The sequence below is a fragment of the Taudactylus pleione genome, unplaced genomic scaffold, assembly GCF_031769625.1.
Source record: "Taudactylus pleione unplaced genomic scaffold, aTauple2 ptg000136l, whole genome shotgun sequence".
Taxonomy (NCBI): Eukaryota; Metazoa; Chordata; class Amphibia; order Anura; family Myobatrachidae; genus Taudactylus; species Taudactylus pleione.
Genome location: NW_028284538.1, coordinates 1,183,429 through 1,204,086, shown reverse-complemented (window position 1 = coordinate 1,204,086; position 20,658 = coordinate 1,183,429). Strand labels below are relative to the sequence as shown.

Genomic DNA, 20,658 nt, shown 5'->3' with positions numbered 1-20,658 from the left:
ATGGCAAATGAGAGTTGGACTTTCCACTTCCAGGTCAGCCGATGACCCCACCCATACACCAATCAGCTTCCAGAGTTTCCATTTTGCCTGACTGAATGGCAAAACTCAATCTAAATAAATAACACTATCAAACTACGCCATTATAACAAGTTATATTTAAATAAGGAGGAATTCGCAAACAGTTGCAGGTAGTTCCTTTGTATCAGCCTACAGTTAGTCCACTTAAAGTATGTGAATTGATGGTGAGAACGGGTTGTGTACGGCAATCTGGATACTGAAGGCGGCATCCCGATCTAAATCCAGATGGATTTTGGTATTTTAACTAATATCTTAACCATTCCACTAACCCACACCTCCCACAGTCTAACTGTAACCCTCCCCATAGTACCTAACCCTAATACGTACCGTTGGGAGGCCGCTGTCTGTATTGTGACTGTCCATATTCTGACAGACGGGATCCTGACTACATCCCGGTGAGGAAACATAAGGGATGAAAAAAAAAAAAAAGATGGATGAGATCTGTATATGGAGAATTCATTTACATGTTTCGAATTAAACACTTTATTTCCTTTTAAAGATGAAGAGTGGTTCTGCATGTGCACCTTATTCTGTAGGTTTCACTCTATGGTTTTTACATTTACTCGCCATTTCTAATATGTTGGTTTGTAGTTGAGCCTGGCTGCTTTAGGTAGTCTTGTTACAAGAAAACTGTAAGGGGTATATTTACTAAAGGTCGGTTTTGATTGATTAAAAATTAAAATTGATGTTGTGTTTCTAGGGCTAAATAACACATTTACTAACCAGATAATTTTTTATTTGTTTTTTTAAGTATTTTACCCCAGAAACCTAAAATCAATGTTGATTGATCTTCATCTATTTTGAATCGAACTTTAGTAAATCTACCCCTAAAGAGTCTGCAGCACTGCAGGCGACATCCATTTAATGCTGAATTGAATGTGGTTGTATGTATATTGCAAAGACAGAATGTCCAAACAGATACGCTAATGTGCTTCACTCTCTCTATCTCTAATCTTAGTTCATGTTCCCTGATACTTAATAGTAGTCTAGGTAATTTCAGTCCTGATAATTGTGGGCAGAATAAGGACATTCCATGCAACGTAAAAAGAAGGTACACTAGTGCATTATTGCTCAGAACCGCTGAATCAGGATTTCCTTTTGCAGAACGAGATAATTGTAATAAGATGAAGGGATGGATAGAGTCCATTTTTAGCAGGCTTCTATGTTGTGCTAAGGGGCGCATGGACATTTTCACTCGGCAAAAGGGCTCCTATTTTGCAGTCTTCAGGCCTGATTCAGCAGGGGATGCAGATCTTTGTTCTCAAACAGATTCCCGGGTATCTGCGCATGCCCCATTATGCGCATATGCAGAATGGATCCCGCGATATCGCATATAGGCCCTGCTATGCCTCTGCCTGAGTGACAGGCAGAGGAGGGGCGGAGGTTGTTCTGCGTTCCTGGAAACCGGCAAGCTGCACTAGGCTTCAGCCTTCGCAGCCTGCTCAAAGGAGCATCCATCGGTCTCAATGGTTGTGCTGGTGAGCCCAAGCTACGACTGCAGATGCAGCGAGGAGATGTCAGACATGCATTTGCATTTAAGCAGAACGGTATTGTAAAGTCGCTTGTGTGCAGCTGCTGACTTAATGAATACTTTTAATTTGACCCATTTGGCGAATCCATATTGCGGTACGGCAGAGAAGAGGATTTCCAGGCTATGCAATAACATGTTTATGTTTCCCAATCACTAACCTCATCTATGGTTTCAACTAATAACACTTGCTGCTGTGGGAAAAGCTGGCAATTGTAAGTACGGATATAGGCAGTCCTGTAACAGGCCTCACCCCTTGCATGGTTTGTCCAGGTCAAGGCTTCTTTTTTTGGTTTGCACTCAACTCTGAACCAGCCTTTTTGTCCTGCGATACCAGACTTGGGGCCGGATTCAAAGATGGACACTAATGCGATCACAGCTGCGACTTCCCACAGTATCCAGCTGCGAAAATATGCTAATGGTTCCAAAGTCTCACCAGCCGCAAACTCTGCAGCTCTCCTGACACGCAGAGGGCTCTCATGCTAGGTATGTAATCTCAATGCCTAATTTATGTACTCCCGTGTAACAGCGTTTTAACTGTAAGACACCATCATTTTTCCACCCCCTTCGTTCTCTCACCCACATACTGAGTACCTGTCACTCACTTTGCCAATGGTTCTCTGTGTATGCAGAATCGCAAGACAATTGCAGTGCGATTCATACGCATTGTGCAGTGGCAAACAATTGTTCGATCTGCGTAAATATCGCCATTGCGTCAGTTTCTGAATCAAGCCCTTGGTTAGTACAACATTTGTCACTAAACCAGTAGGTGTACTAAGGGGGGATGTAGCTAAAATACCGACAGCCACGATGCCGACGTTTAGAACGCCGGCTCCAGAATCCCGGTAAGTAGTGGGCTTAGTTGGTAGGGTTAGGCTTAGGCTGTGGGGGGGGGGGTGATAGGCTTAGGCAATGGGGAGGGAGGGAGGGTTAGGATGCTTACCAACAGGTGTTGGTATGGGATCCTGGCAGTCAAAATCCAGACAGGGTTAGGATACCCAGTAGCGTTCCTCCATAAGGTGACACCTGGTGCGGGCAGGGTAGTTAACAAAAAGGGTGTGACTTAGCAGGGGCGTGGCCTCATGGTCCAAACCCCCATTTAAGTCAATCTGGGGGACCTGGATACGTGAGCTGCCCCTGGGGACAAGTCTGTTTCAAAGTGCCAGCTCCCTCACTGTGTCAGGAGCCGAGTGCTGCATGTGCAGGAAGAGTTGCCAGCCCGCACCGCCCCCTTGTGGCGCCAATACCCATCCCGTACTGAGAACTGTAGGAGTGTAAGCATAATAAATATATACAGGCTTCAATTGCAGTCCAGTGTGCCAGTTGAAGCCACTCACAGAGACAGCTGATTTTCGGCGAGTTAGTTTGTTAATTATCGGGGTCCGTTCGGACCCCGGTAATTATCATAATGAATAGACCCCAAAAAGAGCCTGTAAAAATGGCCAATAATTTTGCTCTTTAGCTATATGTGAGGTATTTTACCAATGGCATGACTATCCATTAAACATAGGCTGCACTCTCCTATTTTATAGTATCTTCAATTACCCCCTCCTAATTCTTTTCCTTCCACCAGGTTGATGTAATTCTGCACACATCCGTGGGCACAGATTTCCCAGCACAACTGCCCTCTAATTGTGCATTGTTGTGTGATCCATTACAGAGAAAGTGTGATCCATATCTCCACAAATCACCTGTAAAATATCACTCATATGTGGGCACAGACTCTATTCTTATACAGCACAAACACCCTGCATGCACTGTAATGGATCACATGTCTCCACAAATTGCCTGTAATATATCACGCATCATTGGGCACACAGACACTCGTGTAGCCACCAGTGTGCTGGAGAACAGTGGCCATTTTCTTGTAGCACATAAAAGCCTCATATCCTTATTCTTTTCCCCAGGGTTTTCATGTTAGGCAGAGAGTTATTACATTAAGGGGTCTATTTACTAAGCAGTGCTAGGAGACAAAGTGAAATGAGATAAGGTGCCAGCCAATCAGCTCATAACTGCCATCTCACAGGCTGTGTTTGAAAAAAGACAGTTGGGAGCTGATTGGCTGGCACCTTATCTCTGCTTAACACTGCTTAGTAAATTGACCCCATAATCACTGTTTTGCCTACTTTGCCAGCCTGAGAAAAGCCGAGATTTCACCACTTTTTCACTCTGACATTCAGGGAGAGTTGGTCAGTATGTTTTAGAGGTAGGCTTTTCTTATAGCTTGATTCAAAGTATATACTCTCTGTAATCGTAACGTAAAATGTACTTGTCCCCGTTTTTACTGTTGGTGCTCCTCTCCAGAGGGCGTTATTCCCAGCACTGTCTTCCCAATAGCAGATAAAGTTGAAGAGCCTCCCATTGGAAGTGTTAGGGGCAAATACAGTAGAGCAAATAAACATGTTAGGGATAGACATAAGGGTATCCTTCTAAGTAGGCTTGCCATGTCATCCCTTTAATTCGGGACACATATGAATTACACAGATTCTGTGGCTGCCTGACTAGTCTCCATTTCACCTGATTTTAAACAGCCACAGGAACTCTATAATTCACGTGTCCCAAATTAAAGGGATAATATGGTAAGTCTACTTAAGGGCCACATACATGGTACGATTCAAAGTTGGTAAGATGTGTAGAACGATTGCCCTTGAAATTCTTCATTCGACGTGGTCAAATGGTGTACGATTGGTCGTCACGATCTTACTATACGATGCATAGAAGTGTATTACACATTGTATTCAAGAACGTAGATCTTACTGTTTTGCAGTAAGATCTACGATCCAACTATACGACTGTGGGGACGCGCATCAGCATCGTATACACACAGAAACTACACACGATGTGCACGATTGAACGTTACGATTGATCGAAGTCGTGCACATCATGTAAAAAAATCGTACCGTGTATGGGCCACTTTAGAAAGAAATAAGGATCAAATAGGGTTTGAGGTTATCATAAGGTTAAAAAAAACAGACTAGATGGGCCAAGTGGTTGTTATCTGCCTTAAAATTCACTGTTTCTGTGTAACCCTAATACCCTAACCCTTAAACCAGTGGTTCTCAAACTCGGTCCTCAGGACACCACACAGTACACATTTCCAGGTCACCCAGCAGGTGCCCTGGTGTAGTCATTACTCACTGACACACTTTGAAAGATCCACAGGTGGAGCTAATTATTATGTGATGAGACCTAGAAAACATGCACTGTTTGGGTCCTGAGAACTGAGTTTGAGAACCTGTGCCTTAAACCAACTGTAATGCTCCAACCAATGTACAGACTAGATTAGCCAAGTAGTTCCTATTTGCTGTTAAATTCTATGGGGTCAATCCAATCAGGTGCAAGTTTCCTTAGCAAATTCACATTGCAAATTAATTTTGCAATCCAGTTAGAAACTCGCATTGAACCAGTCAGAGTAAGCTCGCATTTCCCATTCTCACGTCCCTGAGTGTGAGAGATAGTAGTCATTGGGGGTGTCCAGACATTTTAAACTTGATGTAAGTTAGAAGTGGGGCAGCACATTTTCCTCATCAGGCCCTCACTGCTTTTGCATTGACTCTTGACTGTGCTCTCCCAGCGTTGTCCAGAGGATCCCGGCCAGGCTCTAGACGCCATGCCACATCTGGCACAAGTGCTATTGGATATATTCACTTCTACAGTTAAACAATTCTATGAACTTTTAACATGGTTTTATTTAAATGGTAGTACAAGGCAGTGGATATAAAGGCGAATAAACTACTGTCCTGGAATGCATATGAGACTCCCGGATTATTGAGAGAACTCCCAGACTCCAAGGAAAGCTAAGCTTGTGTAAGGGCGGGCGCTCACTGACCTGCCAACTGTGCGGAAATTAACTAGTTTGATGTATCTCAGAGGCCTGCAATTCCCGGCTTGTCACAATATGAAATCAAGTAAAAGTGTTATAAAACAAAAGTAAACTTACTTCTTAAACATACACTACAGAGTCTTTTTTTATGACTGAATTAAAAGCACATCTACAAAAAGACAACAAAATAACTAGAGATGTGCGCGAACCCTTCATGTTTTTTTGTTTTGGATTCCGATAAAAATCAATAAAAAAAACCAGCAAAAATGTCCGAATCCAAAACCCAAGTTTGTTTTTTAAATCTGAGTTCCGAACCTGCAACAGATCCGAACCGGGATTCTGTTCTAACCGGGTCACAAAAGTGAATCCAAACCTTGACCCGGTTCTGCTCGGGACCCCAATATGTGGGTGTGTTCGGATATCAGAAATCCGGACCCGCACGTCTGTAAAAAAAATGCTATGTATACACAATACCTTGGATGTGTCCATCTGACACTGTTACTTGAAGCCTAATAGAGTGTCAAACTTAAAAAAAAAAAAAAAAAAATTTGAATAGTAACTGAAAAAATTTACTTTAACAATTCTAAAATACAGGGAAAGGGAAAAAAAAACAAAACGTACCGGTGTAATTCTATCATTGATAATTTCATTATATCTGATAAACATTCTTTGGCTGAATGTAGATTCATGTACATGGGAAATTAAGTAACCGCTTCAAAATTCACATTTAAGATTCCTCCCACATTATCCACTCAGTCCTGTCATAAAGCTGTGATATCTGGCTCCTCCTCATGCGGGGATGACTCCTCGACTTCATCTTGGTTATCGTCTCCTATGCTTCCCTCTTCTTCTTCTTCTTCGTCTTCCTCGCGATTCCATTGACTCTTTGCATTCTGCACCATTTCCTGTGCTCTTCCCCACAGCTTCTGCGGATGGTAGCCTTCGCCACCGTCAGTGCGGATGAGTCTCTTCCATGCCAAGGCGAGAGCAATACAGAGTACAATCAGCAGCAGTACAAGAAAGACGACCGTTACTGTGCTGTCACTGCCCTCCTTTGTACTGGATGAGGCTAGTGAGACCTGCAGCGTCAGGAGCAGGATAGAGGAAGTACTCATACATAGGGTCACCTGAGGAGAGAGAGATGGGATAAGTGCAATTATAGCCACCTGTACAGCCTGACTGAAGGCCCCCCCATCCATCTGAGATGGATTTCCGCGATTCTGCGATGCTGAATCCCGCCATCGCAGGATCGCAGAAATCCAACATGTTGGATTTCACAGATAAGATCAACAAATGATCGTGATAGTCAAATCGGTGAAATTTAACATGTAAAATTTCTGCGATCTTGCAACGGAACATTGATGTCCGCTGGTAGGGAATTTCCGACCGGCGGATCGGCGTTTACGACCCTATCGCAGGATCGCCGTGATCCGTTGGTAATGTATGGGGGCCTTAAGGTCGGGTATCCACTTGCCAATATAAATGGACGATTGAACGATAACGACATCATTATCGTTCAGTCGTTCATTAATTGTGCAGTGGATATGTCGGCAACGACCAGCGATGCGCGCTCCCGCTGGTCGTTGTCGGCATCACTTATCGCCCGAACATGACGGTCAACCTGACGATATCATCAGGTTGAGCATTTTCGGGGATGAGGGAGGGTGCCTGCACTGAACGACATATCGCTCAGTGTGGGCACTGCACAGTATAATGAACGACTTCGTTATCGTTCAGTCCTTCATTGTTGGCTAGTGGATACCCGCGTTTATGACATGGTGCGTCAATGCACCTGGGAGATAATGGGTTATTAAGCCTAGAATGCGAATTTAAAATCATTAAAAATTCACAAATCTCTCTCTCTCCCTCTCACCTCCCCTCCCTCTCCTACTCTGCCTGCGTCCCCCTCCCTCTCCTACTCTGCCTGCGGCTCCCTCTCCCCCCTTCCTCTCTCTCTCTCTCCCCCCTCCCTCTCTCTTTCTCCCCCCTCTCTCTCTGTTTCTCTCTCTCTCCCCCCCTCCCTCTCTCTTTCTCTCTCTCTCTCCCCCCCTCCCTCGCTCTCTCTCTCCCCCTCTCGCACACACACACAGAATGTTTTCCACCAAATACCTGTTTACCATTACCCAGAGTTGTGGACGCTAAGATGGGTTCGTGTGTTATACTCGCCCAGATTTTTTTATCAAATTAAATTCTTATCACTCGTTACTTATCTTACATGGTGCTCCAACCAATCAGCTCCTAACTGTCGTGTGTTTGAAAAATGACAGAAGCTGATTGGTTGGAGCACCATTTAAGATAATTAATGAGTGATAAAAGAGTATCACTCATTGATAAATCTGCCACTATTCAATAAAGTGCTTAACTGAGTTACATTATAAGGGAGTAACATAAAAAAAATTGCCTGTTACCAGACCTTAAAGGCGCAAAATTTTGACTGCCTGAAAATGAAATTTGACTGCGTAAGGGAATCACAGCAAATGGTGGTAGTCGTATGGGTTAATACTGGGAGAGAACGGTTCCCCATGGATAGTTAATGTATATACAGCATTTTAGAGTTGTGTTTCATGCTAGTGTTTAATGAGTGCATTGTACACCCATGTATTAACCTCTGAGAAGAATGCAGAGTTCCTGTCAGACTAGAGGGGAGATGAATCAGGCCTTGGAGAGTGATATAGCAGAGTAGTCGCCCAAAGCAACCAATCAGCTTCCAACTGTCATTTCAAAGACTACTAGATAAATGACAGTTAGAAGCTAATTGGTTGCTTTGGGCAACTTCTCCATTTTATCTCTCTCCAAGATATCTATTTAATAACATTATTTTTACTAAAATAAAGTGAAAAAGGGTGTTTTAACACAGTTTTCACATTATTTTAGATTCACATCAATTTACTAAAGGGTAATTGGAGTACAATTCGTAAAATTCTACTCCAAGCCCTAATTATCACATATTTTAGTAAACAGATTGCATTTCCCATAACTGTAATAGGAAATGTGATCTGCCTGAGATTTACTAAAAATAAAATGTAATAAAATACCGGGGGAAGCCCTGTAATAATAATGCCACCTGCAGGTGGGGTTATCCAGGGTCTCCCCAGGTTCCCCAACCCCTGCTTTGCTCTAACGGCCAGAGCAGAGCCAGGAGCCGGGCCCCTGTGATTAGCTCTGTGTTCTAAACAGAGCACAAGCTGGTCACTGCAAAAAAGAAAAGAAAACAAACTTACCTGCATCCAGGGTGATTGGTGCTCTGATGATGCCCTCTTGGGCTCCGGTCATCTGGTCTCCTGGCTCTTGCACCGTGACCTTGGTCAGCTGCTGCATAGAACAACTGACCGGGATCGTGGAGTGCAGGATGTGAGACCAGCTGACCGGTGCTCCAAAGGACATCACCAGAGCACCGATTACCGGAGGTAAGTCGCGATGGGGGGGTTGCGGTATCTGGCAGCGGTTGCATGCGCAGACACAGTCTACAGGGAGAAGTTTGCAGATGTGATTCGCAGGGACAGAGCTTTATCACAAGCTCGGTCTCTGCAAGGTTTTTTTTTCATAAATCCCTGTGATATTTCCTAAATTCGCAATGCACATTTACTCGGAAATAGCACACTACAACCGCATTTTAAATGCGGATTGTAGTAAATAGAGCCTAGTGCTGATAAATGTGATGTGATCTGTGACTTACACTAACTGCTATGTGCAGGCAATTAGATTTTGTAATTACCAAGTTTCTAGGTCTAAAATATGCCAGCACAAAATGCATTTGTGTTGTTGGGAGGAGTGTGCTCCTGTACTGCCTCCCTCCAGTTCCTGTACTGCCTCCCTCCAGCATCGCATTCGGTATGATCCTAACCCTCCTTTAGGGGGCCTAACCCTAATCCCCCTCTAAGTGCCTAAACCTAACCCCCCCTTCCCCGCCGCCTAAACCTAAGTTCCCGGGGGGGGTGCCTATCCCTAACCTCCCCCCGGGGGTGCCTAACCCTCCCTCCCCCTAGCCTAACTCTAACCTCCCGGCGGGGTGCCTAGCCCTAAGTCCCCCCCTGGAGCCCCTAACCTAACCCCCCCCTGCCCCCGCGGCTGTTTGAAGGACACCGGGGGGTCTATTCATCAAGGGAAACATATCCCCTGTGATATTTAAGGATTGAACTCACTGCAAGTTCAATTCCTGTATTGGAGGCATTCATCATGCCCAGGGGCGTAGAGAGCCACGCGGGGCCCCGGTAAAGAGGGGGCGTGGCTTAATTTCAGGAGGCGTGACCACGCCCCTTTGAAAAAATAATAGATTTTTGCAGCGCCACGAAGCGGCGCTGAGCGCCGGGGAGGGGGCGCTGTGAGCCCCTCAGCCCGGCGCAAAGCCAGTGGGTGGCGCGTTCAGTGTGATCGCTCCCCCCTTCAGGCATAGGAGATTGCTGTGGCTGCTACTTAGCAGCCGCAAGCAATCTCCCGCTGCAGTCCAGCACATGCTGTGTGCTGGGCTGCTGCAGAGGGAGGGAGGGAGGAAGTGAGGGGGGGGCGGCGCCAGACCCGGGCCCCCGCCGGGCCCCTCTGGAAGCCCGGGTAAACTGTACCCGCTCCCCCCCCCCCCTCTCGGCGCCCCTGATCATGCCTCCAATACTTAATTATCACTTCCGAAAAGTTGTTCCTTTTGTGGAGACAGCTGTTCGGAAAAAGGGAACATTTCTCCAGTTTCACTATCTCTTTGCAGCCTGTCTTGAAGCCGCACATGCGCAGCTTGAAGACAGGCTGCGAAGCGACAGTGAAGCAGCAGGAGTCAGCCAGCCCCCCCCCCCGCCCACTCACCTGCTCCTCTCGTCGCTCCCTTACGCTGGTCCCTGGCCGACCCTGCCGTCTGTCCTGCCCCCCGCAGAGCTGCAGCCGCCGCGGGAGCCACAGACTCCGGCTGACACCATGCAGCCCAGCAGCACCAGTCCACCGCTGCTGTGTCCTCTCCCTTGCTCCCGGCTCACTGAAGGAGAGCTCAGGGAAGCAGGAGGCAGCTTCAGCAAGGTAAGCGGGCACAGCAGGGAGAGATCTTTTTTTATATCCCTCTGCTGTATCGGAGCTGTACACCATCTCAGAGTGGCGTACAGTATCACTGTCAAGTTCCGAAAAAAATGCTTTTTTTGAACTTGATATAATTTCCACATCCCCATATTATACTATGGGGACTGCAGAAATTATTCGGGGACAATAGTAACCAGGATATATCAGTGATATCTCATGATTTACAACAATGATGAATTACCCTGGCACTTACTTTCTACAAAAATAGAAATACATTTTCACCTACTTTTGTAGAAATGAAGTGATGATGAATAGAGCCCTAAAGCTTGTCTATTCATCATAACTTAAAATTCTCTGTAGGTAATTAGGTTTAGCACTCGCATGGAGTTCTACCTAATTACCGGGGAATTCATCATTCCTCCTCTCCATAGCTATTTTTGCGATGACAGCTTTTCGGGAAATAGATAGTTTTCCCTGCCTGCTCTAACTTACCGCAGCTGGAATCTGTGCTGCACATGCGCTGTTACAGCCGTAAAACTAGCACATGCACAGCACTACCTAAAGCTGCGGTAATTTTGTTTTCCCCCAACCCCCCATCCCCCCTCCAAAAACCTCCCCCCTGTCCCGCACTTACTTGCCCGCTGCAGCGCCTCTGGCTCCGGTGGCTGCTCGGACACTGTGCTCTCCCGACAGAACACTGTACAGTTTAGAAAGAAAAAAAATATTTTTTCTTCTAAACTTTATTGTGTTCTGCTGGGAGAACACAGTGTCCGAGCAGCCACCGGAGCCAGAGGACGGACCAGAGCGCAGAGGAAGACTCCGGGGGACCTCAAAAGCTGGAAGCAGGTAAGTGTCACCTGCTATTCGCCACCTCACAGTGGCGAATAGTAACTGCATCAAATTCCGAAAATTCATAATTTTCGGAATTTGATGAATACCATAATTTCCATATCCCCATACTAATGTATGGGGACTGTGGAAATTAAGATATCAGTGATATCTCTTGTGTTAAGATACTTCATGAATACTAAAATAACAGTATTTAAGGAAAATGGGGCCTATTCATTAAACCTAAAAATTCTCTAGAGATAATTAGGTTTAGAACTCGCATGGAGTTCTAGCTAATTATAGGTGGAATTCATCATTCCACCTCTCCATAAGTATCTATTCCGAAAAGCTGTCATTTTTGCGATGACAGCTTTTCGGGAAATAGATACTTTTCCCTGCCTACACTACCTTATCGCATCTGGAAACAGTGCTGCGCATGCGCTGTTACATCTGTAAAACCAGCGCATGCGCAGCACTGCCTACACATGCGGTAAGTTTGTGTACTCCCCCGACCCCACGCACCCCCCTCCGCTCACCTCCCCCCCCCTGACTTACCTGTCCGCGCAGCAGCCTCCGGCTCCGTCCTGCTGGTCTGTCATGTGGTTTCCCAGCAGACCACATGACAGATTAGAAAAAAAAAAACTGAGGACGGAGCAGAGCGCCGGAGGGACTCGTCGGGGGACCTGCACACGCGGATACAGGTAAGTCGATTCTGCTATTCGCCACCTCACAGTGGCGAATAGTAACTGCATCAAATTCCGAAAATTCATAATTTTCGGAATTTGATGAATACCACAATTTCCACATCCCAATACTAATGTACTAATGTATGGGGAGTGTGGAAATTAACGCAGGGGAACGTAGCAAGGAGATATCAGTGATATCCTTTAAATGTCCTTAAAAACGTTATTTTAGTGTTGATGAATAGGCCCCAATGTCCTTAAAAACGTTATTTTAGTGTTGATGAATAGGCCCCTGAGTCTCCCACATGCCTCCTTTCAGATATTTTTTTTATTTTTGTTTTATTCAAAATAGATTGCCAGCCATAGAGGACACCTGGAACTACAGTATGTGAATAATAAAGGCCTGTGTCTTTATTTCAATAAAATATTTTTGTTCATTGTGTGTGTGTTCTTTGTGCAAAAAAATAGGTCCCTGAATGCCAAGGCATTCTGACACTTGTGGTTCCTCAAGTGCCAGCATGTCCTGGCAGCCATGGCTATGCTGGTGCTTGTAGTACAATAACCCCATGTCCAAAGCTTTCAAGATGGCAGGGGCTGGCTGTGGCCTGTAGTTTCCCAGTAAAAAGCAAATATTTTTATCTATGTTTTGAGCCCAGGTGTATTGGGAATAGGCCTAGTGCTATCAACATGGAGATGGGTGTCTTGTACGGAAGCCATATATTTTTTTTATTTTAGAGGTTTGATCTCTCTGGGAAAAACAGTACTGCCCTGTGCCTAGGGGATATATTTACTTTATAATGTAAGCTCTCGCGAGCAGGGCCCTCTTCCCTCACGTGCTTCTTCTTGCCTTACTTTTACTTTCATTTACAATGGCACCTAAAACTTGGTTACTGACACCCTGCCGCTTATTTAGGTGTTATGCAGCATTGTTTATAAATCATGTACTTGTCCTGCATTGTCTGTACTGTTAATAACTGTTGTCTTGTGTGATCATTTGTTTCTGTACTTTGTAAGGCGTTGCAGAACCCTTGTGGCGCAATATAAATAAAGGATAATAAAGAAGTGGAGTTGTTTCCCATAGCAACCAATCATATTCTGGGCGGGATGTACTAAGCATCGCCTCCACGATGCGGTATATCCCACCTCTCTTTGGGTACGGTATGTACCTAGAATATCGTAAAGGACAGCTTCTCGATAAAAGCTGTGCTTTGCGGTGCCCCCAGACAGAGGGACCTGAAGGTGGAGATACCCACCGGGACGAAGCAACGGAATGTATTGTATTCCTTTGCTTTGTACATATGGGGTATGTGGTAAAACACCAAAAAAATGCATTTTCGGGGGGTTTTACCGCATTTACCCCTTTAGTACATCCTGCCCTCTAGCTATTATCTTCTAGAAGGTGCTAGATAAATGATAAGTAGAATAATCTGATTGGTTGCTTTGGGCAACATCTCCACTAAAAGCCACCTCTTTAGTAAATATACCCCTAGGTCTGGTTTTGGTGCTATGGCAGAGGGATCCCATACTGTGTATTTCCCTTCTAAAATGACACCAGCCTAGAACTGATTGTGGCATTTTCTGGGGGACTCCATGCTCTATGTCCCTCTGATTTTGCAGGAAACAGCACTAGTGCTAATTGCATTTTTACAATCTTTTTAAAGATATTTATATTTTTCACTACTAATGCTCGATACGTGCTGAGTTTATGCTGCTCACACTTACTGAGTTTAGTCAGAGTCCACACGATGCCTCCCACCCAGTTTCCATGCAGTGAGTCATGAACGATGATTTGTTACCATATTAGTAAATGTCTGCAAATAACAATCTTTTTTAAAACATTGTTTTGTTTTCCTTTTTAAGGCCTGGTTACAGTACTAGTCTAAGACAGTGAGCAGTATTGTCCAGAGTCCTTCTAGCACCCCGACAGAGAGCATGACTGTACCTATTGTAAATGCTAATTCCCTGTGCAATCCATTTTATTTAAGGTCATCCTCCTCCCAAATAGCCTCTTCCCCAGATCATGCCCTCCTATACTAATCCCCCTGAAAGGAACTCTCCAAGCTGATAACAATCCCCACCACATTTGATTTAAACCAAACAAAGGCTGATGCCAACCTCTTGCTTGCCACACAATTGATACTTCCCCAAATCATGGTACCTTATTGACATCCTATTTGTTTCTCATCCAGATGATAAGACCTTGATCATGTTTTGTTGGCGATACTAAGCGTTCCTCACTACAGTACTGATAGACAGTGTTACAACGGAAAAGTGCAATTTATTTTTATTTACTGCTAGACCCTGATGAATGGCCTTGTGCTTCCGCCCCACCCAACCCCACAGTGAGTCTCAGAGGAACGCATGACAGATGAAGGGAGATTCGGACGTCTGGGGTGGAGAGGCACAAGCAGGACAGGCCACATCAGGGAATGATCACTTCAAGAACATCTGGAAAGGAAGTCGTTTGCTTTTGAAAACTAATCAAATTTATCGTTGTTATCTGAAAAATCACAATCACCCCTTACCATATTACTGGATGTACTGTCCACCATCATATCCTTGCCTGATCAGTCTTCCCCTTATTTCTTCCTGTGTATACAGATTGAAGAAATGGAAATCATTACAGGGTATAATGCCAAAGTTGCGCAGAACAGGATGAAGGCTGTAAATCAGACAATTAAAATATAAATATATATATATATATGTAAATAATAAAACTGATATAAAGTGCACTGTGCTAAGTAAACACAACCAAAATACAAATGGTATACTGGACAATATCAATAGAAACTGTGCAATTATCACAATATAAAGTGTACAACGTGCATGTGTAATAAGGTGCGAAATCAATTCTTATAATAATAAAAATATATAAATTTAATAACAAAAATACCCTGAATATACAAGGCAACAACAAACAATTGAATAAATATGCCACTGACAGGTGTTAAAAAAAAGTTAGCATAAAGGAATTTAAAAACGGAGATCAAGAGGAAATAAATAGGGAATGGCTTATCTGGATATTAAAAGGTAAGTTCATGGAAGGCGGAATCAGGAGTCTCCAACGCGTTTCGTCCGATTGCTGGACTTCTTCAAGGGATGTGTAGCTCCTGTGGGGTACTTGGTATAAGTACCCATATACTGGGACTAACTGAGCAGTGATTTCCGATTGGGAGTGACCTCACTTCCGGTTTTCAATAATTACATATTCATTATAATATATAAAATAAAATCATTTGATAACCATATGATGGTAATATTACTGAATATCAGAATCGCTCTTATTAAGAGGAGATTCTGTTCATATCCTCAGTGTTTTCTATCTAAAACTAATGTCATGTGATATTTTCCGGGCGTCACGTGGTGTTGGCCCGTCTCCTCATTTCCTGTACCACACTTCCGCCCACACGAGCACTGTTTGCGGAGTCTAGTAGAGTATTTCCGCCCTTAGGTATAGGTCAGGTGACCTGAATGTCGAGTATCACAATATCTCCCTCCGGGTATATTGGTGGCCATCTTGATATTCATCGTTCGAGCGGCGGACATCTCGGTACTCGCATGAGGCCACAGTAAAAACAGCGGCCATTTTAGTGCTCATAATGAGCAGCAGTCTCCATCTTGCTTTTCAATAGTAAACGGCGGTGGCCATCTTGGTACTCCTATTTCTTATCATTAGTGACGGCCATAATGATTCATAGTTCAGCGATCAGGTGTCTTTTAGTGGCCATCTTGGTACTCTCATGGTGCTGTATATACAACTTCCTTGTGGCCATCTTGGTATACCCAGATCCGCAGAAGTCACAATAATCAATAGATATAAGAGAAGCATCTGTTTGGTTTTCATACGTATTTGCTCCTAAATAGAAAATTTATAGTATTAATATCAACATAGGTTACCCTATTAGCATGAATGTAACTAGTCTAATAAAAAGAAAAAAAGGGGTTGAAAAATGTGGTCCATTGGACTGGTGACAAATTATAATACACTAATTTAGCTGGTCTGAAAAGGGATATATTAGGATATGGGCAGGACTAGGTATCTTAAAAGGCAAGTCATCTTTATTAAAGTCCATTGCAAGAAATCATAGTTCCTTCTTCAGTTTCCCAATGGATAATTCTTCTTATATTACAGTCCATTCCAGAGTAAACTGTTACTTATTCTACTTTCTCCTGGAATATTCTTCTTGTGTTGGATGGTCTTTTCTTTACTTTAACGGAATCCTCCATTCTTCTGCTACAGGCTGGTGATGCAAAATATGTGAATGATGGTGCAAATATTATGATCTCTGTAACATACTACAGTTCCTGGTCTTCCCTGGTGATCTCTCACCCAGGTACTGTCCAGGCCCATCACTGCTTAGCTTCCAAGATCTGACGAGATTGGGCGCTTATAGAGAGGTATGACTGTAGAAAATACGAGATACACTAGCTACCATCAAGATACATATCTACAGGAATGGAGCTATCTCGTAGCTATCGTTGAACCCTCGCGGAGTCATTGTGTCCAACTCGAAGATCCAGTACATTTCTCTTTTGGATAGCAGGTTTGCTAGATCTCCGCCTCTTTCTCCCAGTTGTACGTGTTCGATGGATTTGAATGTCAAGTCTTCCAGATTAGAATTATGATATTGAGTGAAATGATGAGATACCAAATGTCCTTCAACTTTATTCTTTATATTTCGGATGTGTTCTTGAATCCGGAGTTTAACCGGTCGCTTGGTTTTGCCCACGTATTTGGTTCCACAGGTGCATTCCAGCAGGTATATGACTGATGTGGAGTTGCAGTTCAAATGATTTTTGATCTTGTATTTCTTGCTGTTTGTAGAATTGTGGAAGGTCCTTTTTTGTTTATGTACATACTTGCAGATGTTACATTTTCCGCATTTATAGTAGCCCGGGCAATTGTGAAAAGCCATTTGTTTCGGGGTATTGGGGTTCCTTAGCATACTGGGTGCCAATGTGTCTTTGAGGTTTTTTGCCTTTCTAAAGACAATTGGAGCTTTTTTAGGGAGGATGTCTTTCAGAACTGGGTCCATTAAAAGAATTTTCCAATGTTTGTTAAAAACGTTCTTAATTTTATTTTCTTGTGCATTAAAAGTAGTTATGAATGGGATAATGCTGTTTTCTTCTTTGTTAGGTTGATCCTTATATTTAAGTAAGTCACATCTCTTAATAGATTTGGTTTTAGCTGCTGCTTCGTTAAGAAGTTTAGCTGGATATTCTTTTTCTAGAAATCTATCGCTGTATAGCTGTATTTGTTCTTCACAAGCATTAACTTCACTGCAATTCCTCTTAATTCTGTGGAAAGTAGAGTACGGTATATTTTCTTTCCAACTTCTCAGATGCCCACTTTTATAATGGAGGTAGCTTTTCGTGTCTAATGTTTTTATATAATTTTTCGTAACAATTTTATTTCCTTCTCCCATTAAGATTAAGTCCAGGAATTCTATGGCGTTTTCGTTAATATATGCGGTCTCTACTATGTCGGAATGACAACAAGACCGTTTAGGGACCGCATGGCCAACCATCGATCGACGATTCGGGCTGCTCTACAAATAAAGAGCTCTGATAAGCCAGTGGCCAAGCACTCTGCGGCGCTTGGTCACCCTGTGGCTACATTGTAGTGCATGTTAATAGAGCATGTTCCACAGCCGGGTCGTGGTGGGGAAAGGGAGCTTCTCCTGAAGAAAATGGAGGCCAGATGGATATGCAAGTTGGACACTTAGGCCCCAAAAGGCTTGAACGAATACCATCTTTATAATATTTTTTTGCGGAGAAGCAAATGCATGTATATGTGGTATATGTTTGTATATGTACATGTAGGTGCATGTGTATTTTCTATGATGATTACATCTTTTTGCCATGCACTAAGAATACTGACATCCTGAGAAATGCGTATATGTGTGGTATATTTAGCTAAGATGGCACACTTTTTTTTTTTTTTTTTTATAAAATCAGTTATTGTCTGTGGTTAATGTTGTATTAGTTTGGTCCTATGTATTTTGTGTATGTTATTGTAATAGGGTATGTCTTTGTCCTCCATCACCTAGTGGTGTAGTCACTAATAGATGCTAGGTTAATCTGATTGGCTTCTGGTAGTCTCTATGAACCAAATATACAAGCCCTATGATTAGCGCTGTTTTAGCTGCAGTTAATATATGAGTTAGGTCTGTGGCTGACTTGTGTTTACATGTCAGTGCCGGCAGCATCTGCTTAGAGCTCTGCCTAGCAACAAAGCTTGGCCGGCCGCGTCACTACCGGTTGGGGTGCGTTCCACGGTGTGGAAAGCATGGCACTTCCGGTTAGCTGCACCGGTTAGCTGTTTACAAACAGTATGATTTACAGACACTATGAGCTGTTGCTGGTGTCTTTGAGGTGACCATGTACTTTGAATTGTAAGTACTGGCATCAGCCACAATTGAGTTGTTGTTTATCATACATGCTCCAACTTCCAGGTTTTGTGTTGGGGGCGGTGCTTGCCTAATTGGGGTGGCTATTTTAGGTGGCTGGAGGGTCATTGGGGTATGGGTTGCCCTGGTGGTGGTAGCTTTGTGGTGGTTCACCTGTCTTGACAAAGGTCCTTGGGGGACCGAAACGTCGACTCATGTTATGTGACTTGTGAGTAATAAACTGGAGATTTTCTACTGATTGGCGAGTGCCCATTTTTGACTATATATATATATATATATATATATATATATATATATGGGGTATGTAGGAGATTATAGCGCTAGAGAGAAATTAGATCCCCAGTCTTCAAGTTTTGGAATAACCTGTATTTATAGGGTATCCAGTTATGTAATAGATTAATATTTAAAACAAAGCACTCCCCATTGGTGTGGGTGTCAGCTCATCAGTAATAGAATAACAATGGTGATTTGTTAATGAAAAATGTGTAAATAACAGAACTGATATCAAGCGCTCAATGTGCTAATAAGTGCAATATTGCAAAAAGTACAATTGAAAATAAATATAAATATAAATGCACAATCTCTAGTAAATGTGCAAAAATGCAATATAAAGTGCAAACCGTGCAAGCAAGTGCAGATGAAGTGGAATACAATACAGTATGTAAATAAATCTATAGATAAATAACTTAATACAAGAACTGTGATAATATAAAAAAGGAGAATTTAATTATAACACAGATATGCCCTGTAACAGGTACGGCAATACACACACAGTATAAAATATATAAAAAAAAAATTCCACCAGTAGATGTTAAAAACAGTTGGCATAAAAATGAAAAAAAATTGGAGGAATAAAAAAGGGAGGCTTATCTGGCTGGTAGTAAATATGGTAAGTTCATGGAAGGTGGAACCTGGAGTACCCAACGCGTTTCATCCAATCAATATACTGTGTGTGGATTGCCCTACCTGTTATAGGGTATATCTGTGTTATAATTAAATTCTCCTTTTTTATATTATCACAGTTCTTGTAGTGTTCCCTCTAGCTCCGGCGGCAGGCAGGGCGCGTCCAAAAAGGGGCATGGTTACGAAAAGGGGGCGTGTCTATAAGACGCGTCCCCCTTTTCGTCATACTTGGGGGCGTGCCCGGCGCTTACAGACATGCCGGGCAGCCCCCAAGCGCTGCAGAAAGGGAGAATAGACGCCGGGCGCATGCGCCCGGCGTCTATTCCCCGGCGGTGACCGGGTCACCGCATGTTTGTCCACCCGCGGGACACTGCGTCCCGCGGGTGAGAACGGCTCCCGCAGGCTGTTAGGGCAGGGCGCTTTTTGCCCTCCTCCTGGAGGGCAGGGTGCTTTTTGCCCTCCAGAAGGAGGGCAGGGCGCGGCGCCCCGCTAAAACAGCGTAGCGGGAACACTAGTTCTTGTATTAAGTTATTTATCTATATATTTATTTACATACTGTATTGTATTGCACTTCATCTGCACTTGCTTGCATTTTTGCACATTTACCCAGGTCTTGAGATTGTGCATTTATATTTATATTTATTTTCAATTGTACTTTTTGCAATATTGCACTTATTAGCACATTGAGCGCTTGATATCAGTTCTGTTATTTACATAGATACATACATATATATATATATATATATATATATACATACACACAAACACACACACATAACAATACAGTATGTATAAGTCCCTGGCTAGTGTTGTTGCTGATGCTTCTCAACCACTGTCTGACAAACTTTTAGGATTTTACACTCCCCTCCCACCAGCAAAATAACTAAAAAATCTGAGAAATAAAAGAAATCAGTCCCTGCACATTGACTTCCAAAGAGCAGACCGTGGCTATTTCTGAGCATGCGCAGTTGGACAACCCTAATGTATTCACTGTGGTTGCCTATCAGAAGAGTCTACTTCGATGGTTGATGGCAGGCAATCATTGTTGGAAAACCATTGATGATTAAACTATCGATGGTTCAAGGCCGCACATGCGGTATAAAGACCTGAAAGGAATAAGAAAAAACAAACCCAACGATAGTGAAGAACCATCAATGGTTTTACCCTGCTAGTGCTTTGGTACACTTACTTGGGGTACCTGGATGTAGTATGGCACACTTAGCAAAAAGCGAGCGCTCGCTCTGAATGAGGGCGGCCGCTTTTTTTTTTAGCCGGCCTCCTGGTCGATCGCTAAGCTGTGGGTGACCACCCACAGCTTTTGCGAGCGGCCAGGTGATGGTCGCGACCATTGGGCTTGCAAAGAGACCCTTGTGGTAGGGTCTCATCTTCCGCAAGCCCTAGTGAGCTTCC

General features: G+C 43.5%; 1 protein-coding gene and 1 pseudogene across 2 annotated transcripts in view; both read right to left on the bottom strand.

Moving 5' to 3' along the window:
• Positions 1 to 5,913: 5,913 nt before the first annotated feature.
• Positions 5,914 to 20,658, bottom strand: part of PTPRCAP (protein tyrosine phosphatase receptor type C associated protein) — a 95,569-nt gene continuing 80,824 nt past the window's right edge. For both annotated transcript variants that reach the window (XM_088473484.1, XM_088473483.1), the window contains exons 2-3: positions 14,461 to 14,524; positions 5,914 to 6,556 (exon numbers count right to left, since the gene is read on the bottom strand). In XM_088473484.1, the coding sequence (XP_088329610.1) occupies positions 6,191 to 6,556; positions 14,461 to 14,490 (396 nt within the window). In that variant the 5' untranslated portion in view covers positions 14,491 to 14,524 and the 3' untranslated portion in view covers positions 5,914 to 6,190. The remainder of the gene's footprint in view (positions 6,557 to 14,460; positions 14,525 to 20,658) is intronic.
• Positions 16,229 to 16,347, bottom strand: LOC148522888 (5S ribosomal RNA; annotated as a pseudogene).